Consider the following 21,678-nt stretch of genomic DNA (forward strand, 5'->3'; position numbering starts at 1 on the left):
TCCACGGCAGAGAGAACCACCAGGAATCCTTGCTGCTCACTGCTTTTATGGGCTGCTCCAGGCAGGAGCTGCAGGACTTGTACCTATGACTTCATTTCACCCTTAAATCATCTGCATTTCAGCAAAGCTTGTGGATTTGTTGGGCTCCTGACATCTCTCCAAAGCGTGATGTGTGGAGCTGAAAGCAGTGTGTCTTTGTAGGCAGTGCGGCTGCTGCACGGGTGCTCGAGGCCAGCCCTACCAAGGACTGGCTGCAGAGCCCGCGGCCTTGCCATGTGCTGGCATACTTTCCTGAAGGAAAGCCAGGGTTTCATGAGTGACATGAAGACTAAACCAAGTGTGAAAATTCTCTCACCTCGGTGGCATTTTTCCTTGTATTCCTCCTCAAGTAGCTGCCTTGTGGCCAGCCTGGTGGTGGCTGGTGTGAAGGAGGCTGTCCAGCTGCCCCTTTCCAGCATGTGGACAAAGCAAGTTAAAGGAGGTTCCCTCTCGTGCTCTGGTTACTGTGTCTCTGCTCCTCCTGGGAGGTGGCAAAGCCTCTTCTACCTAGTTTCTCTGGAGCTAACACGCAGCTTTGTAGCCCCGTGTTAGAGCAGGGCACAGGCAGTTTCCTTTCCACTTCCATGGCAAAGCTCCAGCTAACTGAACCGGGAGACTTTCTCCCCCTTTCACCCTGTTTCACTTGCGAAACCTTTAGGAACCAGAGGTTTCTTTGCCTCTGAGTAAGCTGTGTGTGCTGGGCACATTCGTCATTTACCCCCTTGTCTCAACAGGGAACTCTTTCGATTGGTGGCAAAGAAGTGACCCTTGAGTACACTCCGTGCCCAGAGTTTTGGCGCTGCAAACGCGTAAGTATGCGATCAGAGAGCTGTGTTGTGCTTCCCCTGCTGGCTCTCATGGCAGTGGCAGCAGAGAGGAGCTTGATATTTGCTCAGTGGCTGAAGATCCTAAAGAGTGATACCTGTCCTGAAGCTCTTGCCTCTTCTAAACTTCTGTGCTTTTCCCTACCTTGTTTTTGGTACCACCTATGAGCGCATGTTGCTTTGGTACAGGTAGCCAGTGTTTTACGCACAGAGCAGTTTTGTTCCTATGCAGTGGTTCCCTTTTAACATGGGGAAAATAGTGTGTGGATCCGTTCTCCTTAAAAATCAAAATGAGACGGTGATTCTGCCAGCCGGAATGGAACAGGCTTTCACTCTGGTTCACGTGTGTAACCGCAAGTGTCTTCACTGCCCAGGTAACCAGAGCTTTCACCAGCGTAACAGTGCAAACCACCCCTCTGTCTCGTGCAGGAACTTGTGATCTAGATTTGAGTGTAGTAAGTACAGCAGGGAAGGAAGCATGGAAGTGAGTCCGAGTCCAGGCAGCAATTGGTACAGACTGGAACTGCCCCATTTCTGGGGAGGCACAGTTGCCCGAGGGTCGGTTTTGTCCCCATGCCCTTCCCACGGTTCTCCCAGAACAGGCGCTTTCGGCTGCAGTAGGCTGGGGAGGATTGCTAGAGCAAAGGGCGGAGTTGTTGCCTGCATTCCCACTGACTGCAGACCAAGAGGTTGCAGCAGGGTGGGAGGGGATCGTTTCTGGTTAGACTCCCACCTTGACCACTGGATCACACTAGGCTACAAAGACCCTCATCCAGGCTAATTGGATGCATGCCAGTTGCCAGCAGAGCCATTGCTCGGAGCCTCATCTAGGCTTGCAACGCTCCAGAGACCAAGTAGAGACAGCAGTTTCAGGCAGTGGTTTCACAACAGCTCTCAGTGCAATGAGAAGTAGCTGGAGCGTATGTCCCTACCGTTGCTGTGCACAAGCATGGCCTGAAAGAGCTTTCTCGTGCCCCAGAGCATTTGCAGGGCTTTAGTTAAGAGGAAAAAAAAATGTATGAAAGAGAAGCAATGCCTTTACAGAGAGCTTGAAGAGAAAGTTAGGAATGCTGTGTTTGGAGAGAGCTGTGAAGATGGGGCACTTGGCTCTTTCCACGGTGGCTCTGAGTGGGGTAACCATCCGAGCCCGTACAGCTCTGCCTTTTGGTTAGCAGACACCTCTTCATTGACTCTCCCTGTGCAGCAAATTGCATGAGTATCTACAGTTTAGCTCAGATAAGGACTTTGTCACTGCTTTAGGAGTGAGTTGAGATTAGAGAATACAAAGGTAACTCTGGATCCTTTGAAACAACAGGGTGGCTAGCAGTATGGTGCCTAGCATGGAGCTTTTTGGTCCAGCATCACTTGAGAGGGGGAAGGGTCCTATCTCAAGGACTAGTGAAGTACCTCCATGGTGTGAACAAATCTGTGCTCAGAAGTTGTGTGGAAATCCTGCTCCCCAGGCAATCCCAGTTGTGAGCCATGCGAGCATTTCCCTTCCATTCCAGCCAAGGCTCCTGCTGCCATTACCCATCCTCAAGCTCTGACTGTAACTTTTCCGTGGCTGTTACTTTCTGAAAGCACTGCAGAGTTTGGCCTTCTTGGAGTAGGTTGTACCCACTACCTTCAAAACATGTCTTCCTCATGCTGTCCATCTTCCATTGCAGTGTAAGGTGTGTACTGTGGGCTACAGATCTTCCTGCTCCTATTGCAAGCTCCCAAGAGATGGTGAGTACACCTGGTCCCCCTGTGTTTGGTCGGTTAAAAGTTTCATCTGCCCTGACAAGTAAGTTTCTCTTCTGGCTTCCCTGTGGCATCCCTCTTGGTGGACTAGCTGAGCACCGTGTAGGAGAATTATTAATTGTGCTTCATTTAGACCCTTTTCGCTGTCCACACTAAAGATGTTGCATGCAGATGTGTTGCTACCAGGTTCTCTGTTCTTGTGAGGCTTGGTGGAGAGGTGTCTTACTGCACAAGGCCTTCCCTTCCTGTTGCTTTGGCATTGTCCTTCATCCACGGAATTACAGGTTGTGTGTCCTCTAGGACTGTGAGCTGGTACTGCCGGCCATAGGTGAGATGGCTTCCCCTCAACCCACCTTCCTTGGGAGATGCAGCTGCATGCTTTTAGTGTTACTCTTTTGAGGGTCTCAGATTAGAGGTGAATCCAGGACTTGAGTTGCTGAACTCACCTTGCTGACTGTAAGAAGTGCATGGAGAAGAGTTCTGCTTCTCCAGGAGCTTCTCCTCACCCCACCAACACCTTTGCTTTTTTGGGTGGGAGGGTGTGAGAACCAAAACATGCTCCCTTGAGGAACTGATTTCTTTGGGACGAGCGGGTATTCCAGGCACTCTGTGGGCTTTGATTCTGTATCTTTGAGCAGACTTTTGATGTTTTGCATTTCTTACCCACATACCCCAGGCAGAAGGGCATTAAAATAACTGCTGATGCAGAACTCTCTATTTACTGAAGCACTGTCCCCATGGTTGTGCTTTCCTTGCACTGTGGCTCCTCCATCAGCGTTATGAAGGCAAAATTCGTATAGCTGGCCCGACACAACTGTGGATTGTAATAAAACCGCCGAGGAGCGAATTAAACAGAGCCTTTAAGATGCTGTGAAGATAGATTGTGGTGCATGCTTCTTACTGACCTGGTTTTGTTGATTATGAGAACATGTGTAATAAGGTAACCTCTCCATGATTGTCCTTTAATTGCTGGGTGAAACAAAACAACTCTCTAGGCGTATACAGGTGTTACTGCAGCTTTGCATGAGTTCTTGCGTGCTTTGTGACTGATGGTCTTGAAATGGATTTTAATATGCCTCTCTTACAGGGAGCAGAGCAGGCCCAGAGTCCAGAGGTGGTTCTGAGGGAGAGGACGCATCAGCTGAGCAAGAATTCAGTAAGAGAATTGCTCTCCCCATCTTGGGGGTTGTGCTCATGTCTTTGTGATTTGCATGGCCAGTTTTCACAGCTGCACATGCAGACTGGTTTCATACGCAAATTTTACATGAGGTTCTGCTCATGAAGTGTAGCCAAAACTCTGCATGCTGCAAACTGCAGACAAATTAGTATGGGCCTGTCCAACGTGAGCTGTGCTGACAGCCAAGCAAGTCCGTGTGCAGCTTTTCCAACATTTACGTGCAAAATGGTCGTGTGTTCTGCCATGCTGCCCACTGCCCAAAGAGAACGAGAGCAGGGAGGTGCTCTGGAGGGCATTAAAGAGTGAAGCTTCGCTGTGCCTAGTCTTGCACTCTCATTTCTTTCTCTTTGTGGGAAGAGGCTTCAGCAGCAGGTACAGGGCTGGTGATGTCTGACTTTGCAGCCCCACAGCTTTGGCTTCCCTTTCCAACAGCTTTAGAAGCTCAGGTAGGGATCTCTTTTGAAGTGAAGCCAGATGCTTCAGAGGCCTTCAAGCACAGAAACTTGATGGGATTTATCTTCTCTGGGCTGGGGGGCAGGGTGTTTCCACATGAAATCTGCTTCATCTGTGGTAAGTAGGCACCTGATAAAATCAGTGATTGTATTATGATGCATTTCACTTAGTGATCACAGGAGTCTGCACCCAGTTTTCCTCTAGCATAGAGATGGGTGACAGTTACTAGTTGATGTTGCTCAGCTATGGGTGTTCAAGAATACATCAGGCATAGTAAGGATATCGCTGCCATGTAGGTTGTCCTGGACATGGGTGGAACATATCCCAAACCATCCCTGATTAACGTTTGCCCAGGCAAGAGCCAATCCTAAAAGGAGGCCAGAAAGGCTCTTGTCTCTGACAGGAGAGGTCAGGTAAAGGAGCCCAACATGAAACAAGGCAATGGAAGGATGAGCAGCATCTAGCTTGTCCTTTACACAGCTTGTGTCTGCAGAGTGTTAAGACACGGAATATGCAAAGGGCAGAACAGGTTAGCCTTTTATAAGGGGCGCTGCTGCAGTGGCCAGAAAATAGCAGAAGAAAAATACATGCTGAAACACTGTATGTGGAACCAGTCGATTTCTCCTCTCTAATAGCAGAGACAAAGCTTGAAAAACCTGAGCAAGAGTTATCAGGACAACCAGGATCTCCAAAGCAGCCTCTCCAGCCCTCAGTTCCTGCTCCGCAGCAGGAGTGCCAGCCTCAGGAACAGGAGCCAAGGAAGAGAGATGAAGGGAGAGAGCGGCGGCCCTCACAGGAGAAGAGAAGGGACGTGGACCGGCACCAGGAGCTGCCTTCTCAGAGAGAAGCAGAGGAAGCCACACCACAGGATGGTGGAGGAAGCAGAAGTGAGTGGCACAGGGCCCAATTCTGGATTCCTCTTGCTTGCACTCCATGAGGCCATCTGCAGAAAGGGCAGCATTTCACTAAAACCTCTGGAGGCTGTTGCCATGTTGTGCAAATCATGGCATCAAGTAATGGTGGGCTGTCCAGCTCCAAAGGTGCTGGCGAATTGCCTTTAGGAAAATTAATTCAGGGCAAGCTGGCTTCAGGATGTTACAGTTAACTTAGCACTGCAGCAAAAGTCTCTTTGGCCAGAAGTTACCCCGAGCTGAGATGCTCCGAGGAGGGGCCTACTTTCTGCACTGTTTTCTGGGAAGGAAAGGTTAGCATTTGGAGGCGGTACTCTGAGCATCTTGCAAAGTGGAGAGGAGAAAAGCGATGGCTTCCAGACACAACTGCAAGAAGCCATGCTGTTGCTTTGAGTGGGTTTAGTTTTACCTATGCTGTCACAATGAATTTAGATCTGAATTATCTTTTTTTACTACTTTTTCTTTCCTGGCCACCTCCCTTGCTGTGCTTCACAGCAATTATGCTGAAGCGTATTACTCGATTCACCCCACCAGAAGTGATTGTGGGGCTCCTGGCCCCATACGTGCGTCTCTCCACATCCAGCGTGCGCATCATGAAGAACAAGGCTGGCCGGATGGGGCAGACCTATGGCTTCATTGAACTGGATTCACATGCTGTAAGTAGTTTCCTGCTTTCACATGCTCCCCCTGTTGGCATTTATAGTCTGTAGAAGTAGAGAAACCACAGGAACATAAGAAATAGCTGTACTTGTGAGGCAGCTGTCCTGGAGTAAGTCCTCTCTCCTGCTTGTCTGGCAAGGTACAGGGAATATCTGATACAGCTGTTGCTCTCTGGCTTTAGGAGCCAAAGATTGTCTGTTGTCACAAGCTGTGATGCTGAGTGAGTTTCTTTGTAGACCCTCCTAAACTTGAACACCTCTTGCACAGGTATTTTGTTTGCAGGGAACTTGAATTCAATGGTTTCTGTCTGCAGAAGGCAAGAATCTTAATTAACAGACAGTCCCACGTTGGAGGGATCACATTTTCTGGTCCTGGGTGACTCCCAGACTCCATAGCTGTGCTTTGGCATTGGTCCAGAGGGTGTTCACCAAAACTGGTTGGGGCAACAGCAGCCGCGGTGCTGCATTGTCTAGCAGCCCTAGGAGAATATAGTCCCTAGCTGGCTGCTGAAAACGGTCATAGGACAGAGAACCTAACAATGCATTTGTCCTTTTTGTCGCATCCTAAATACCTTTCACTAATATTTAGACAAAAATGTTGTGTTTCCTGTCCTCCTATGGTCATCATGTAAGCACAAAGCCTTCCTTTCAGGCAGACTGGATCTGGGAAACGGGCTTACGTTTCCTTCTCATGGATGTGAAATTCTCCTTTCCTTTTACAGGAGGCGCTGAGGTTGCTAAAGATACTGCAGAATCTGGATCCCCCTATCTGCATTGATGGACGTACGGTGGAAGTGAATCTTGCTACAGGGAGGAGAAGGTATAGGCAAATGAGGCAGTAGGGTTGTCCTTTGTGTGATGTGCTGCAGAGCTAGAGCTGTGTTGTCAGACCAGGTGCTTAAAGGTTGGCACATGAATTAGCATGGATGTTCCTACAACCTAAAAATATGCTGGAGAGCTGAAGGCATCAGAGCTAGAAGAAGCTTCAGTGATTGAGCAGTATGGGATTAATCGTCATATTGCATGGCCTCTTGTTGTTGTCCAGCCATCAAATCCCATTATAAGGGAATTAATGAGCTCAGCTTTTTAAAAAGCAGTTGGAGAGATTCATCTTTGTGGTCACAGCAAAGAGTGTCATCATAACTCTTGTGGAGACAGTCATCTGCAAAGTCTCTCTGTCTCCTGGGATGGACACAATCCACCATGTGGCCAGCAAAGATGGTCTTTCTGCCTTTATTGGTCCTGCTGATCATTTTGAGTATACTGAGGTTAATGTGAAGCCAGATTGACATTAACCTGTAACCTTTATCTCAACAGGAATGACTATGGGGAGCACGGTGACAATTCCTACTATGGCCCGGTAGGTCTGCACTGCTTCCCTGCAGGTAGCCGGAAAGGGAGGGAGCACCGGGGGTGATAGGCCTGACTTTGTTTGGCTTTTTCCCTTTGGGCTGCTGAAAGTTTAACGTGTTTGAAGATGGGATGATAATGCTCAAGTGTGCTCTTCACTGCTGCTGTGCCCCTAACACTGTTTATAATGTGCATAGAAGTGCAAGTCAGAGTGCGGATGCTGCTTGAGGGAGTTCTGGGCTGGATTACTCTATACCATGCTTTTACAGAGTGACTTAATTGATGATTGTTCTCAGTTCCTGGAGTGAATGTCTCTTCTCTAGTGCTTGTTACTAGACTACAGGGATCTTCTGGTACTGAATGGGCTGGAGGCTTTGACACAGATTGCCACGAGCACCTCATTTAAAGATTCATGGAAGCTATAGAGGTCTTGTGCTTTGCAACACTGTCCATTACTCTGTAGATGAAAAGCTATGTCTGCTTGTGCCCTATTTAGGGTAGCTAAATGAGCTGTTTTCCTGAATTTCGGGCCTGAGAGAGGGAGGAGAAGCAATATGATGTTTGTCAAAGAGTCTGATCTGTTTGTGTTGTTCACTTACTCCAGGGCAGAAGGGGCATGAGAGACAGGAGGGGCGGCGAATCACAGAGACGCACCAGAGCTCAGTGTAAGTTAAGCTCTGCCTCACTCCTACTGTGGAGACTTTTCTTCCTTAAAAGGGCACTGACATGTAGAAATCAGCCCAAAAATATTTTTAAAGGCTAAGAGTAGGTTTGTTTGCTACACCCACTCCTGAGTTCCTTTGCCAACTTTGTTTAGTCACATTTTCCTATCTGATGATGTGTTTCTCTGTACTCTTACTGTGCAAAACTACATGGAGATAAAGGAAACTTACTGCGTGCTTTTCCTTGTTGTGGTAAACTGATGGGATAAAATCAGCCTGGCAATTACTAGATGAGATGGAAGAAAATACACTTTATGCAGCAGTGCCAGTAGCTGGAGGAGCACTCCTGATTGTTTTACTAACATATGTAGTATCGCTGAGCTCTGTCTAATAACACTTTGGCAATGAGGAGCATTCCTTACATTATGGGCCTACCCTTAAGGCCTTTGGCTTTTCCTGTAGAAACAGTTTGCTCCCCTTTCTTGTCGGGAGCTTTCATGCACCCACGGGCGGAAGGGATGTGGGGAGCGTCATCACTTTAAACAGGAAACTATTTGAAAGAGCACAGATCTTCCTTGTTCACAGGGGTGGGTGGACACAGACTCTGGTACTCATTACCCCATTCTTAGGGAAATTACTGAATTTCATATCTTTGTCCGGTCAAGTGTGTGGTCTGGTGATCTCAGCACAGCCCCTGTAAGTGTGTTTTGATGTGGAAGTTTTGCCAGAGTCCTAAAACAGAAGACTTGTGAAAACCTATCTCCCTTCTTAATCCTTAAAGAAAAGAAGATGTAGGTCGAGTGATGTGAGGATACTCATACCTCTCTTGCCAGGAGAGAAAAATTCTTCTTTCCCACTCTTGATGCTTTCACCAGTGTAATATTTGCTCATGCTTTTGTCTTTGTAAAAGGCAAGTTCTGCCTTTGGAATATTGTGGTGTTAACTCTTGTCTCTCTGTTCAGCTCCATCAGATGTGTCCACATACATTTATGATCCTGAAACTGGGAATTACTACGATCCCATAGCTGGGACATACTATGACCCCAGGACTCAGGTGAGTGTGTAGGAAGGAAGCTTTACACGTAGTATGTTCTAACAAACTGCCCTTCTCTGGAGAGATTTTGCGGCTAGATCGTGAAGACAGGCTAGCATGGGACAGCATAGAGGCGGCTTTGTTTCTCTTACTCAGTCCTCTGACCTGTATAGAAGGGATGCACGTTCCAAAATATCAACTTAATGAGAGGCTAGGAACCCGTTAGCTGTGTGTTGAACCAGTTACTGTAGCTGCCTCTGAAGCCCTGCCTTTGGAGGGTTTTTGGTCTCCTCTTCACTGAGTAGACTTACGGGCAGAGCATTCTTGCTAGATTTTACTGAAGACGTGATATGTGACTCTCTATTAAAAGATGGACAGCAGAGCTCTGTTTTCATCTGTGGTCTCTTTGCTCCCTGACCCCAGCCAGCAATAGTTACAAGGATGCCAAAAAAGAGTCATCAGCAGAGGTTCTCCAGGACTATCATCTTGTTTTCATGATACTGGAAATATCCGTGTTCCGGGTGAGCAGGGCAGTGCTCTGATGACCTGGCTGTGGTAGACTATCTCTGCCCCAGCAAAGTTCTGAAGCCTTTGCCCTCAGCTGTCTGAGGCTCTGCAGTCCCTTCTTACGTGTGCTGGTCTCCCCAGCCCAATAAGGACAATAAGCCAAATAAGAAGATTGCAGGGGTTTGGCTAAGTCTGTTCCAAATGCCTCTTTCAGAGAGAAGTCACGATAGACCGAGAAGCCTGCTCATCACCTACAGAGAGCAGAAGGCGGCGGCATGGAAGCCAAGAACGGACAAATGAAAGGAAGGAGCCACACAGCAGGGACAACAGGGACAAAAAGGAGAAAGGGAAAAATACTTCTGCTAAGGTAAATCCCTCCAGGTGTCAGAACGATCAGAGATCTGAGACCAGGAGGTTGAGATAAGAGAGGTTAGAAAATAGAGAGTAATTTATAGAGGATTCAAAGAGGGAGGGACAGTGAGAGAAAACGATGAAATACATGGGGTCACCAGCAGGCCAGAACGTGATTGCTGTCTGGCCAGGTGGGAGTAAGTTTCTGAAATTTTTCTCTTGTGACATTAAGTCAGGGCTTCTCACCCCTTCTTTATGGTAAAGGATTCGGCAACATCCAGGTAACTGAGACACACATTTCACTCACACTGCTGAAAGCACCCAGCTATTGTAACAGAGCCAACAGAAAAATAGCAGAGATGTTTAAACATGCCAAGTCAGATAATAACAGAGATTCAGCTCTCCCCTAACTGCAGTTCCTGCCCCCTCCAAACATCACAGACAGGCAGGAAGATGAGGCAGGCGGTGCAGATGGACTGCAAAGGTGAACCGAGATCGAATGCAGATAGGAGTCTGTGATGGACGTCCTGTACAGTCCCTCCCAGAGTCCAGCCCCAGTCCTGGGGCAGTGCCCTTTCAGTGCTGCTCCCAGTGAGCAAACACTGTTTCCCCAACGTGGGGAGCTGCTGATGGGGAGTAGCTGCCCAAAGTGATGTTTGAGCATGGGTGCTTGGAGCAGGATCTTCCACAACAGTGCTGTGATACTGACTGGGCCCGAAGAATGCCAGGAGAGTTGGTAGAAGTGATTGAGCCACGAATGCAGAAACTTTGTTTTCCTCCTTGCCTGTTGGTCTGGATACGCTCTGTGGCATGACCAGTCTTGGGCAGTTGGGACCTGAGGGCTGTAATTGTCCCTGATATTGATACCAAGCCAGCCAAGGAGTCTCATCGGGTATGGAGGATGCCTGCTTTCAAGGGCACTGACTTAGGAGAAACATGGTGTTGTCTGAATGGAGGATAAAAGCATCTCCAGTAGAAATCCTGCCATCATTTTTCCTGGCTGCCTGGTTTCCGTGGATGCTCAGAAGTGGCTTCCTGGCTGCTGTGTGCACTCTTGGACCCCTGTGCTGCTGATGGCCTAATACCCAATCTTGGGTTTTTCAGAATGAGCCTGGAGAGGAGAGGTTCTTTGCAGAAGATGTCTTCAAAAAGCCATTGCCTCCCTCTGTGAAAAAGGATGACAGTGCAGGCCTGGTAAGATGTTGCATAGCACTTGTCTTTCCCCAGTCAAACATGAGTAGCTAATGAACCTCTAAACTAGAGCATGTCTAGGGCTTCAGACCAGTTCTCTGTAAAGCATGTAGACGTGAAGCTTCACCCCAGCGTACTCTTTGTGCTGCTGAGCGTACAAATGAGCATCACAGTCTCATCCTGTTGCAGTGCTGGGTGACTGCAGTCTCTGGTGCTCTCTGTCCAGTAAAAGGAAGATCCTGGAAACACCACCGAGCTGGTTGAGCCTGGCCACGTTGTTGTCCTTTCCCCTCCCCATCTATAATACTTGCGCTTTGTCTCATCTCTCACAGGCAAGCAGGACTGTAACTCTTCCTGGAGCGGTGGGTTTCTCTGCTCCCATGCTGGCTGGCTACGGGGGTGGCTTTGCACCTGGTCTCCGTGTCCTCTGTGCATACACAGAGGTGTCTAAATGTGACCTGGCCCTGTCCCAGCTCCGTCACTGGTCTGAGACACGGCTGGGGCCGCTGCCAGCGTCACAGTCCAGCAAGAGAGTGAGAGTGGAGCAGGCTGGGACAGCATGGTGAGCTGCTGCAGCTGTCCCTGAAACCAAGGGCATAGCTCCAGGAGAGCTATGAATTCCCCAGGATGGGAATGTCTCGCACCAAAAACACCACCTGATTTCTGCCAACTGCCCGGTTTCCTTGGAGGCCTGTTTAAATGGGTGCTTAGCTGTTGCGTGCACTGAGTCCATGCTATGGCAGTCTTAACACCTGATCTTGACTGTTTCAGAATGAGACTGGGGAGGAGAAGTTCTCTGCAGAAGATGTTTTCAAAAAACCATTACCTCCCTCTGTGAAAAAGGACGAGAGTGCAGCCCCGGTAAGTGTCTCCATAGGATTGGTTTTTGCCTTGTTTAAGCCTGGGTAGAGGACTAGGGAGGCTCACCAAAGCCTGGCTGTGACTTTGGATGGCAGAGGTGCCAGCTTCTCATGCCAGAGAAGGGAACATTGGAGATGGAATGGTGAAGGCAGTTTGTTTTATAACTCTGAGCTTGTTTGCGGGCTTCTAGCATGGGGAAATTTAATACCTGCATTTAAGCAGGGTCCCCTCACTCAAGCAGTCCTCAGGCAGAAAGCTCTTCCAGCTGCCTCCAGACTGGGGAAGGCCAAATCTCACTGATCTCCGTTGCTAGAGGAAGTGACTGACAGCAACTCCCTGCCAAATAGCCGCTGCTTCAGTCAACTTCTTGTGCTTAGGTGTGTGGCAGATTGGGAAAGCCTGGCACCAAAGCACAGCCTGTCTAGAGAACAGAAGGGCTTCTACCCTGTGGTGTTTAAATGCTGGCCAGCCAGCTTCTTTCCATTACCTGCCCGTGCTACTGGGATGCTGCTTTCTGGCTCTTGGGCTGGAACGGAGACAGAATTGGGGAGATTGGTTGGGGAAGCAGAGCCCCGCATGGCCGGGCAGGCTTGATGCTACAAATTGTCACACTTTCCTGCCTCTTCCTGCAGCCCAAGGTGGTGAACCCTCTGATAGGACTTCTAGGAGAGTATGGAGGAGACAGTGACAATGAAGAGGAGGAGGAAGAGGAGGAGCAGTCACAGGCGCAGTGGCTGCCACCTCCCCACCCACCAGCACAACGCGAGGAGCAGCCAAGGAAGGCCAAGGCCAGCGACGACAAGCTGACCGACTGGAACAAGCTGGCCTGCTTGCTGTGCAGGAGGCAGTTTCCTAACAAAGAAGTGCTCATCAAGCACCAGCAGCTTTCCAACCTGCACAAGGTACGGGGGAGCTGGTGGCTGGGGGGCTGTGTGTGTGCTGCAAGCTGCCTTTGGCTCAACAGCTTGTGATCTGCAGGGAAGAATGCGATGGTTGGGTGGGAAGAGCTGTGCTGAGTTTGACACAGTAGCAGGCAAGGTTCCCGTCAGAGCTCTGTTCAAAGCATTGTGTGAGCTGCTTGCTCCTGCCGCGGGAGCGCTGTAACATCAAGGTGTGACTTTTTAAGCTGCAGTGAGATAGCTCAGGCTTGGGGAGAGTGGGGTGCTGGCACACACGAGTGTGATAGCAGTAAGAACTTAGCACATGCCTCGCCATGTTCTGTGCTGCCTTTGAGCTCTTGCTTCTAGGATGGCCAAACTGCGCACAGGTTAAAATAGGACTGGTTGCCTTCCTTACTGTGGAGAGGAAGGGCTCCTGGCCTCTGTGGGGGAGCAGGTAGTCTGGGCTGCAAGAGAAACTGTTGCATCTGGTATAGTGCAGGTGCTAGAGCATGCTGCTTTACCTGTACTCCTTACGGGTGGAGCAAATGACCCTGACAGCTTGTATCCTCTGCTGACACTGGCTTCTGTTTTCCTCCTTCCAGCAAAACCTGGAGATACATATGAAGATCAAACGATCTGAGCAGGAACTGGCATATTTGGAGAAGAGAGAGCGTGAGGTGGGTCTGCGGTGGTGGGCAGATTTCTGTTTGTGTACTAGGGGGATGTTGGTTGCAGGCAGACCCTCCACTTATGCACCTGTATCTGCAGCCTTGGCATCAAATACCTCCCGAAGAGTCTTAGACTGAACTGTGGGCACACTCTGCATTTGGACCTGTAGTCAGATAGTGCTGTGACTTCTAAGAGCAGGTCTCCCCCCTCTCAGAGGGGTCTGAGTGTGGTTTTGTTGCCCTGCAAGCCAGCGTTTGGCTCTGGGCTAAGTGGGACCCAGATTTCCGTCTAAAACTGATGTAGTGTGTGGGCTGCTGCTGCCTGGCCAGGAATGGGAGTTGTGACTGTCCATTGTTTGGAAGGTAGCAGAGCTGCTCCTGGTGCCATAGCTGGAAGGCTGCAACCGCAGGTCAGCCCAACAGATGCCGTCTGGACAGAATAAGTGGATTGTGGGTCCTAGAAACATCCAGGGTTTGTGGGTTCCCAGGACAGATTTCCAGCCAGCTGAGGATGAGATGAGACCTGGCTGCAGAGCAGTCTCCTGTGGAGTGTTGAATCCTTCGTAGCCCCCGTACTTACTTTGTTCTTTCTGTTATGAAGGGGAGATACAAAGACAAAGGAAATGACCGGAGAGAGAAATTCCAGCAGATGGATTCACCAGAGAGGAAACGACTCAGATACGATCGGGACTCAGAGAGGTAATGGCTGCTTTTGGTTAGATCTCTTTGGGACTGCTGATGCTGGGATGGCGTGTGTGCTGCTGGCACACCGAGGCCAGGAATCGGCCGGTGAGGTAGATCTGCAAGACTAACAGCCAGACAGGCTGTGATTCTTGTGGGTAGAGTTCCCCAAAGTGTGAGCCTGTTGTGCTGCAGGACTTCTCAGAGAGGGCAGGAGAGGGCCAGGGGTGGAAACAAGGGTTTAGGGGAAAGCAGAGACAAGCTGCGTGGTGCTGGAGGGCTGAGATGTGGGGTTTGAGTGTGCCTGGCCAGGCGCGGGGAGCAGAATGCAGCCTGTTCCCATCCACCCCATCCTTAAGGCACTTGCTGTCCTCCTGTCCTGGCATCTAGCCATTGAAAGAAAGAGCAAAGCTGTGTTTCATCTGTTCCACTGACTCAGAGGAATGCTAGGAGCTGTTTCCATCTCATTCAGAGTAGGTGGAGGAAGAAAGTGCGTGCTGTGCGGAGCTCTCAAAAGGCCTGCCTGCTGCGAGTTCGCGTGTTCCAGTGGGCTGAGGAACTGCTAGGCATGTGTTGAAGACAAAACTGGTTATGTGCCTGTTCCCTTCTGGTACAGCACCTCAGAAGGAGACCTTTCCTCCAGTCTTGCAGTTTAAAAATCTGCATCTTCTCTTCCCTCTGTTTTCCTGGAATAGCTGTGGATAAACTAAAGCAGTTTGTGTGCAGTGTCAGCAGCAGCCAGAAAGTAGAACTTGCCTGAAGTTTTTTGTGCTGAGCAGTTTTCAAAACTATGGGGTTTGGTTAATGGTCTTGGATGAGTGATGACCAGATTGGAGAAAGGGTGTCCGAATCAACACTGCATCTATTGAGCTCAATGACCGCAGCACTGGGAGAAAAGAAAGATCTAACAGCGCAGCAGGGAATAGACTTCATTATATTTCTGCTATAGCTAAAATTCGGATTAAGAAGTGCAAGCACAGGATGCTCCTGGCTTGCTTGTACCATAAATATTTTGAAGCCTGAGCTCATTTCCTGTGCCCTGGTGTATTTTTCCCTGAGGTGGGACAAGAAATTATGCGGTCAAAGGTGTCTGAACCCTGCACACAGAACCCACTGTGTTGGTTTCCTTGGGTGGTGTGCTTCTTGCAAGCAACTTGGGTATCCCTCAGGAGAGGTTGGAATGTCAATGAAGGTGCCATTAGTAGAGCTAAAAATCCCTGGTATGTGTTCGAAGCATCGCAGAACCGGACAATTGATTCTGCCTCTTTTGCAGTGACTATGACCCAAGGATTGATAGTAACAACAAAGGGAACCGAATGTTGCAGTCCACGGGGTGGAAGAAAGGCTTCGGCCACAACCAGCAGGGTACAACATCACCAGTGGAGGTGAGTCTTCCCTTCCTTGCAAAACACATCACTGCCCTGCGGCCGGTAATGTCTCCCAAGACAGCTGGAGGGAGTTCCCGGTTGGAAGAAGAGTCGGGCTGCAAGTCTCGGCGCCTGCTTGATGGAATAATATGGCTGCGTTAATTAACTTTGCAGGCTGGGAGGGGCTGCAAGTATGTTGGCAGTGGAAAAAGGTTAGAATTTATATGGATCTGGAGGGGTTGAGAATAGAGTAACAGTGAGCAGGGAGGGTGTGAGCATTTAATACCTGCCCAAAGCCAGGCTGGGGTTTGAGCAGGTCACCAGCTCAGTGCTCTGCAGCCACATGAGCTGGGGGAAAAGGTGAACGTCCTCCGGGGAGGTGTGAGCATAGCCAAAGCCACAGGGCACATGTTACTATCTGTCTACTCTGCTTGTGAGGCGCTCGCTGCCGTTCTGGACTCTGGACTTCGGAAGGGAATGCCAGGGTACGTTGTCTGATGAGGAGCGGAGTCCCCGTCAGCAGAGGGCTTCAGGGAGAGGCAGGGCTGGGTAGATCCTGCCTTCTGGGACAGGCTGGTCTCTCAGTGGACCTTAATTTGCTGAGGAGGGTTTATCTGGCAAGCGGCCTGGGGCAGGGACTGCTCTCCCTTGCTCAGGGGCATGTGAGCAGCACCATGCCCTTGCGGCTGCAGTCGCTCATCGCGGCGGGTTTGTCGCCTGGCTGCCTCACTGCCGTGGTGTCGGTGCTTTGCCGAGGGGCAGGCAACTTGCAGCGCAGCTCACGTTGTGACATTCAGCTTGCAGTTGAGTATATCATTAATGGCAAATATTTGAGGCTTCGTGACGTGTGTTTGCTTGAGCCCACGCACACAAGGCAAGATTCCCTCTTCAGTTCAGACAGCAGGAACTGGCCCCAGCTGTTGCTCAGTCCTCAGGAAGAGTTTCCTGTGGCCATAAAACAGCCTTTGTCGAAGAGCCAGCTCCAGCGATGCGCTCTGGGAGGTCTGACCTCCGATCAGGGCTCCCTGGACCGGATTTGCTGATTGCAAAGCACAGCCCTATTACAATTCCTATAAAGGCCTCCCAAAAGAGCCCTAGAGATGTGCTTTCTTCCCACTTCCAAGTCGTGCTGGGCAAAGCCGTGTGCCCACTTCAGCCCCACAGGACTTTGATCTCTTGGTCTAATTGATCACATCGCTGATATTCAGATATGTAGGACTTAAAAGCAAAGAGAAACTTTCAGCCTTGGGCCTGCTCTCCTGGGCTAACTCTAGGCAGGTATTACTGAATAATTCAGACGCTGGCTGCAAAAGCCAGTCGTTAAAAACTGGTTGAAATTCAAAGTGAGCTACCAGAGCCCATGGGAACTCTATATTAGAGGAGAGAACAGCTGAGCTTGTGCAAATGCAGGCTAACCGCAAACAGCTCGCCGGGAGCCCAGCTCTCTTGCTGGCACTTTTCCTTTGCTCTGTTTCGATCCTCTCGTCTGCCGGCGCTGCCTGTTTTGGCTGCCCGCTCCCACCCAGCCGTATGCTGCTGTTGGTCTCCGCAGCCGGTCCCTGTGGTTTGATTCTCGCCGGGCATTCGCTGGCTGTGGTGGTGTTGCCTGCAAAGGGCCAATAGTTTCTCCCAAACAGCTTTTGGACGAACACAGTGCACTTGCTGTTCCTCCTCTCCTGGATCCACACGGGAGCAGTCAGAGCTGTCCTGAAGCAGCCCAGGGAAGCTTTTTCTTAATGGGCGGCCGGCGAAGAGGAGAAATCACTAACACAAGCTGTGTCTGTTTTCAGGCAGAAAATCGGAAGAAGGGCCCTGGCCTGGGGGCCCAAGGGAAGCCCAGCAAGAGGCAGTCCAATGAGACCTACCGCGACGCCGTCAGGAGAGTCATGTTTGCCCGCTATAAGGAACTTGAGTGAATGGTGGAGAAAACCCCAAGCCTGTCTCTCTCCATCTCTGTCTCTTTCTCTCTGTGTCATGTTCTCTTGGGGGTTTGGTCTTTTTTTTTTTTTTTTTCCCCCCCCCGAATTGTTACAGGTTTTGCTGCTAGAATTTTTTTTTTAATAAAACTGAAAATTTGTCAGTGCTTGTCTCTTGCCTAAAATGGCATGTTTTAAAAGCATGTGATGCTTTGGAAGATTCCCATCATGTTTTGCTCTCCGCTGATGAGGTCCCTGGGGCTTGTGGCCATGTCAGTGGGGCTGGGACAGGTTTGGTCACTGTCCTGCAGTGCGTTCCCTGCCAGCTCAGGGACGGATGCTCCTGGTGCCGTGTACTTGTGGGTCAGGATGTGACCTGGCAGCAGGGGACAGCCCCAAGGCCTGGGAGGAATTCAGGAGCAGGAGCGACCTGTGTGGGATTCATCCTGGCTGTTAGCACGGACAACTGGGTTCAATTAGTAGCAACAGCTTAATAGCTAAAGGTGGTCTAGCTAACGCTGGGTGTCGTCTGGGCTTCCCAAGCAGGGCAGAGCCCTCCCCTTCCTGCCCACAGAGCATGGGGAGGGCTGGATCTGGTGGCAGTGGTGCTGGGGACCCTCGTGGGGACATAGCCGTGCTGGCCCAGGGTGGCAGGGGCTGTGTCGTGGCCTGCAAGGGACTGTGTTTGTCAGAGGAAAAGCCATTTTGAGCAAGTGCTGCTCGCGCAGCCCCGGGAGGCGCAGAGGCAGCTCCTGGGCAGGGACACGTAACGGGGGCGGTTTGGCCGAAGCACAGTGAAAGCGCGTGTGCGTGTGAGCACGGCAGGCACCGTGGGTATCAAGGCTGAGCGTGGCCTGTACGGATGAGGACGGTGGTGATGGCGGTGGCCAGCGGGAGCAGACGACATGCCAGATGGGCAAGACGGTGGTGCCCGAGCTGCGGTGGCTGGCACCCGCAGCTGCTCTCCTGCTCGCCCGGCAGAGAGCGGGCCCCAACATCGCTTTCAAATATCCCGAAGGAGGGAACACCGGAGACACGAGGAAACTGAAGACAGCAAGATGTGGAGGTGAAGGGCCACCTGCAACAGCTGACAACTTCTATAGGGAGCAAAAGGCCTGTCCAAGCTGCATTTCCTTGTCTCCGACACAGCCAACGCCAGAGAGGTGTGGGGGACTTGCTCGCTGGCACCCCGGTCCTTGGTGCTGCACCCAGCGATGGTGGAGGTGAGGATGACCGCTGCGGTGCTGGTGAGTACGTGGGTGTGAGGGGAGGGAACATGCGCGCCCAGGGCAAGTCGTATTGTTTAGAAAGGGTTTGTAACAGCCCCTCCTGCCAGAGAGCCCCTCCGTGCCAGGTCTAGGGGCTCTGTGCAAACCGGGGGTGAGGAACTGCTCAAGAAACTTGCTTTAGAGAGCCGTGTGGAAGTTTGGAGGGAGGAAGGGTCATTCTAATGCTTGTGCATTAAAACAAAGGCATTCGGGGACCAGATGGCACAACCAGCAGCCGGGAGCAGCTTGTCTGGTTCTATAGGGAGGGTCTGGGTAATGGTGATAATGGTGCTTTTAATGGGCATGTGGGAGATGGCCCTGAACCACGGGACCCCAATAGCTCTGTTAGAGTGGAAATAAGTGAGGAATTATCACAAACTAGAGCCTGAGTAATGCAAAATCTCAAAGCGTTGCAACCCTTCACGCTCCTCCTAGTGATCTCCAAACGAGGGCAAAGAATGTGACAAAATGTGCAGAAGGAGGCATGACGTCTGCAGCCTGGGCGGCAAGCCGGGGCTTCGGTCCTCGTGGGAGTCCTGGGCACACAGGGGAAGGACGGGGAAGGCGATGGGCTCCTGGGGATGAGCTCTCTAAAAGGGAGCAGTCGTGGTGGCGCGAGGTCTGGCGGAGCAAGCTGGTGCTCTCGAGTCTGGAAATTATTCGCGCACAAGGGGGAAAGAAGGGTGGCTGGACAACATTTTCAGCGGCACTGGAGGGAAGTGGGGAATTTGGGAGCAGATCGGTAGCTGCTGTACAGGCTGTCCTGCGCTCAGGTGTACCGGGCACCTGTGTGTGCCAAAAATGAGCATCCACAGAGCGTCATTCCCAAATGGAATAGGAGGGAGCCTTTACAACCACCAACTGCTGGAACCCTTTATCTGATTCTATTAATTTGCTAAGTGGGTGCATCCATCTTAGTGAAAACCTGTTAACAACTGATGATATGTAATTAATTGGGAGATAATAAAACAGATAAGAGCAGCTTCCTTTGGACAGATGGACCTCACTAAGTAATGTATGTTCCTTGGCTTAGCGGCGTTTGCCTGCATGCTCGCTTGTAGCCAGTGTGATGTGCATATGTGGAAGGAGAGGCAACGCAGCACTCTCCTTGTAGGCCAATTGCCAGGGCTCAAGTCAGGAACAAGAGAGGAGCAGGAACAGACTGCAGTGAAAAGAGGAAAGAAAATTAATAAAAAAAATGTAATTGCAGGGTGCATCTGTCTCCAATGAAGAGAAATCCTTTTTCTCTCCATGGAGGTAGATCTACCTCCCGTTAGTTATATTAATCATAGAAATACTAGATTTGTTGGCTTCCATTATTTTGAGGATCATAGTAAATGATTATGGGAAATCAGGAATATTGCTTGTGGCTTAAGATGTTGGAACGATACCCTGTTACTCACAGAAGCGTGGGATTTCAAGGGGGTGTGCTGTGTGTGGCTTCAAAACACCACTTGCCCGGACTGAAAAGAGTATCCCAGTACCAGCCCATGGAAAATCAAGGTAATCCCTGCATTTGATATTGGCTTAATTCCTCTTCCCCAAGGTAACCCAGCGAGTGCCTCTGTGTGTTCCCTTCAAGTTGTGCCTGTGTATATAAGGTGTGTGCATATATACATAGCATGATGTCCGCCCACGTTGTGCATCAGCCGAGGGATTTCCAGGATTAGGAGCCCCCCACTGGGGTTGGGATGAGGTGACTGGGACGAGGTTATTAACAAACTGGAACAGATAAACAGAGTAAGCAGCTAAAAGCGTTAAAAAGAAGCACCAAGCCGGAAAACCTCATATTCTCTTAGGAGAACAGCAGCATAGGTGGTGATGTAGAAACCCTGACTATTTATCATTGGTATAGTGGTTTGGATGTCTTTAATATTTTTTAAGGGATGGTCACCTAAAGCCACGGCTGTATTGCAGCTACCTTTATATCTTATAATTACCTTGTTTGTATTTCAAAGATTATTCACAGCTATGCTAGCGCTGTTGCCACGTACAGCACATTGCCTTGCATGCCATCCTGTGGTGATGGGTATGACTGAAGATGACAACTTATTTTTATTTTTTGGAAGGCCCAGATAAGAGTATTGGAACAGATCACCAGGTAAGCCCTGTGTTGGAGCAGTTGATTGGCATGGAGACGTTATTCGCAGGAGGAGGACTGTGGCGATCTGTAACCAGCACTAAGGTGGGTATGAACAGAAGTGTGTGTGCGAGGAAGCACGGGAAGAAAAGGCAGAATAAGGGGTTTAAAAGGATGGCCTGTATGGGTGAGGGAGGACGCTGTTCCTGGGACACAGCTGCTGGCAGCACTGGTGCCAGGCTGTGCTCGGCACAGGGACATTTTGGGGAACAGGAGCCATGGACTTCATGTTGGCCAGTTTGGGCGGACCAAAGGGGAGGTTAAGTCCACCATTTAGAGGGTGGGAGGCATAGGCAGGGCACTTCTACTTGGACCCCTGCCGAAGGTGGGGGCCCATCTTTGAGCTCCATCAGCCACAAAGGTTGGTATGCAGGAGGCTGATTCAGACATCGGAGAGTCTCTGGAGCAAGAGCTGCTTTTTCTGCCCTTTCCCAATGAAAAGCAAGTAGATAATCTTTGATTTCCAATATTTAGCCATATTAATATTTATACAACAGTGATTCAGGACCTCGTAAGTGGAACATAGTGATGTAAAGAGCTGGAGTTGTGCTTTCTAAAGGGAAGAAAACAGCAAGGTGGGATAAGGGAAGCATTTGTAAGGGGGAAGGAGAGAAAGAAACCAGTGAACATGTTTCCCTCCGCAGCAGTATCCTGCTTCAGGGGGAGAAGAGGTGCAGCTGGAAGGAGGATGGGAATGGGGCTGCCCCTCTCAGCCCCAGCACAGCCGGGAAAACCTGGAGCAGGGTGACAGAGCTTGGCAAGTTGTCCTTCTGCAAGGTGGGAGCAGGACTTTTCTGCTGTGGATTGGATAAAACAAGCGCTGCGTTATCTCAGTTACGGCTCTCTCCAGAGTCCATTCCAAAGAGCAGAAGCGACACAGCCTTTTGCTAACGTGTGTTTCCCCCTTGGCTCCCCCCAGGGGGACCTCCACAGCAAGGGGGGCACGGGCTGCGTGGAGCAGAGCAAGTCGGCAGCAAGAAACGCTCTGCAGCAAAT

General features: G+C 50.3%; 1 protein-coding gene across 2 annotated transcripts in view; it reads left to right on the plus strand.

Moving 5' to 3' along the window:
• The window catches only part of RBM6 (RNA binding motif protein 6), a 55,382-nt gene extending 37,944 nt beyond the window's left edge, over nucleotides 1-17,438 (plus strand). Inside the window, exons 6-22 of one of the 2 annotated variants that reach the window (XM_076346081.1) lie at nucleotides 774-848; nucleotides 2,531-2,591; nucleotides 3,694-3,762; nucleotides 4,872-5,123; nucleotides 5,643-5,803; nucleotides 6,529-6,626; nucleotides 7,124-7,166; nucleotides 7,761-7,821; nucleotides 8,781-8,872; nucleotides 9,573-9,725; nucleotides 10,814-10,903; nucleotides 11,672-11,761; nucleotides 12,394-12,663; nucleotides 13,245-13,319; nucleotides 13,912-14,009; nucleotides 15,265-15,376; nucleotides 17,149-17,438. In XM_076346081.1, coding sequence (XP_076202196.1) covers nucleotides 774-848; nucleotides 2,531-2,591; nucleotides 3,694-3,762; nucleotides 4,872-5,123; nucleotides 5,643-5,803; nucleotides 6,529-6,626; nucleotides 7,124-7,166; nucleotides 7,761-7,821; nucleotides 8,781-8,872; nucleotides 9,573-9,725; nucleotides 10,814-10,903; nucleotides 11,672-11,761; nucleotides 12,394-12,663; nucleotides 13,245-13,319; nucleotides 13,912-14,009; nucleotides 15,265-15,376; nucleotides 17,149-17,274 — 1,926 coding nt within the window. In that variant the 3' untranslated portion in view covers nucleotides 17,275-17,438. The remainder of the gene's footprint in view (nucleotides 1-773; nucleotides 849-2,530; nucleotides 2,592-3,693; nucleotides 3,763-4,871; nucleotides 5,124-5,642; nucleotides 5,804-6,528; nucleotides 6,627-7,123; nucleotides 7,167-7,760; nucleotides 7,822-8,780; nucleotides 8,873-9,572; nucleotides 9,726-10,813; nucleotides 10,904-11,671; nucleotides 11,762-12,393; nucleotides 12,664-13,244; nucleotides 13,320-13,911; nucleotides 14,010-15,264; nucleotides 15,377-17,148) is intronic. The other variant, XM_076346083.1, reaches the window with a different exon arrangement.
• The last annotated feature ends 4,240 nt before the right edge of the window (nucleotides 17,439-21,678 follow it).

Source organism: Aptenodytes patagonicus, chromosome 8 (assembly GCF_965638725.1).
Source record: "Aptenodytes patagonicus chromosome 8, bAptPat1.pri.cur, whole genome shotgun sequence".
NCBI lineage: Eukaryota > Metazoa > Chordata > Aves > Sphenisciformes > Spheniscidae > Aptenodytes > Aptenodytes patagonicus.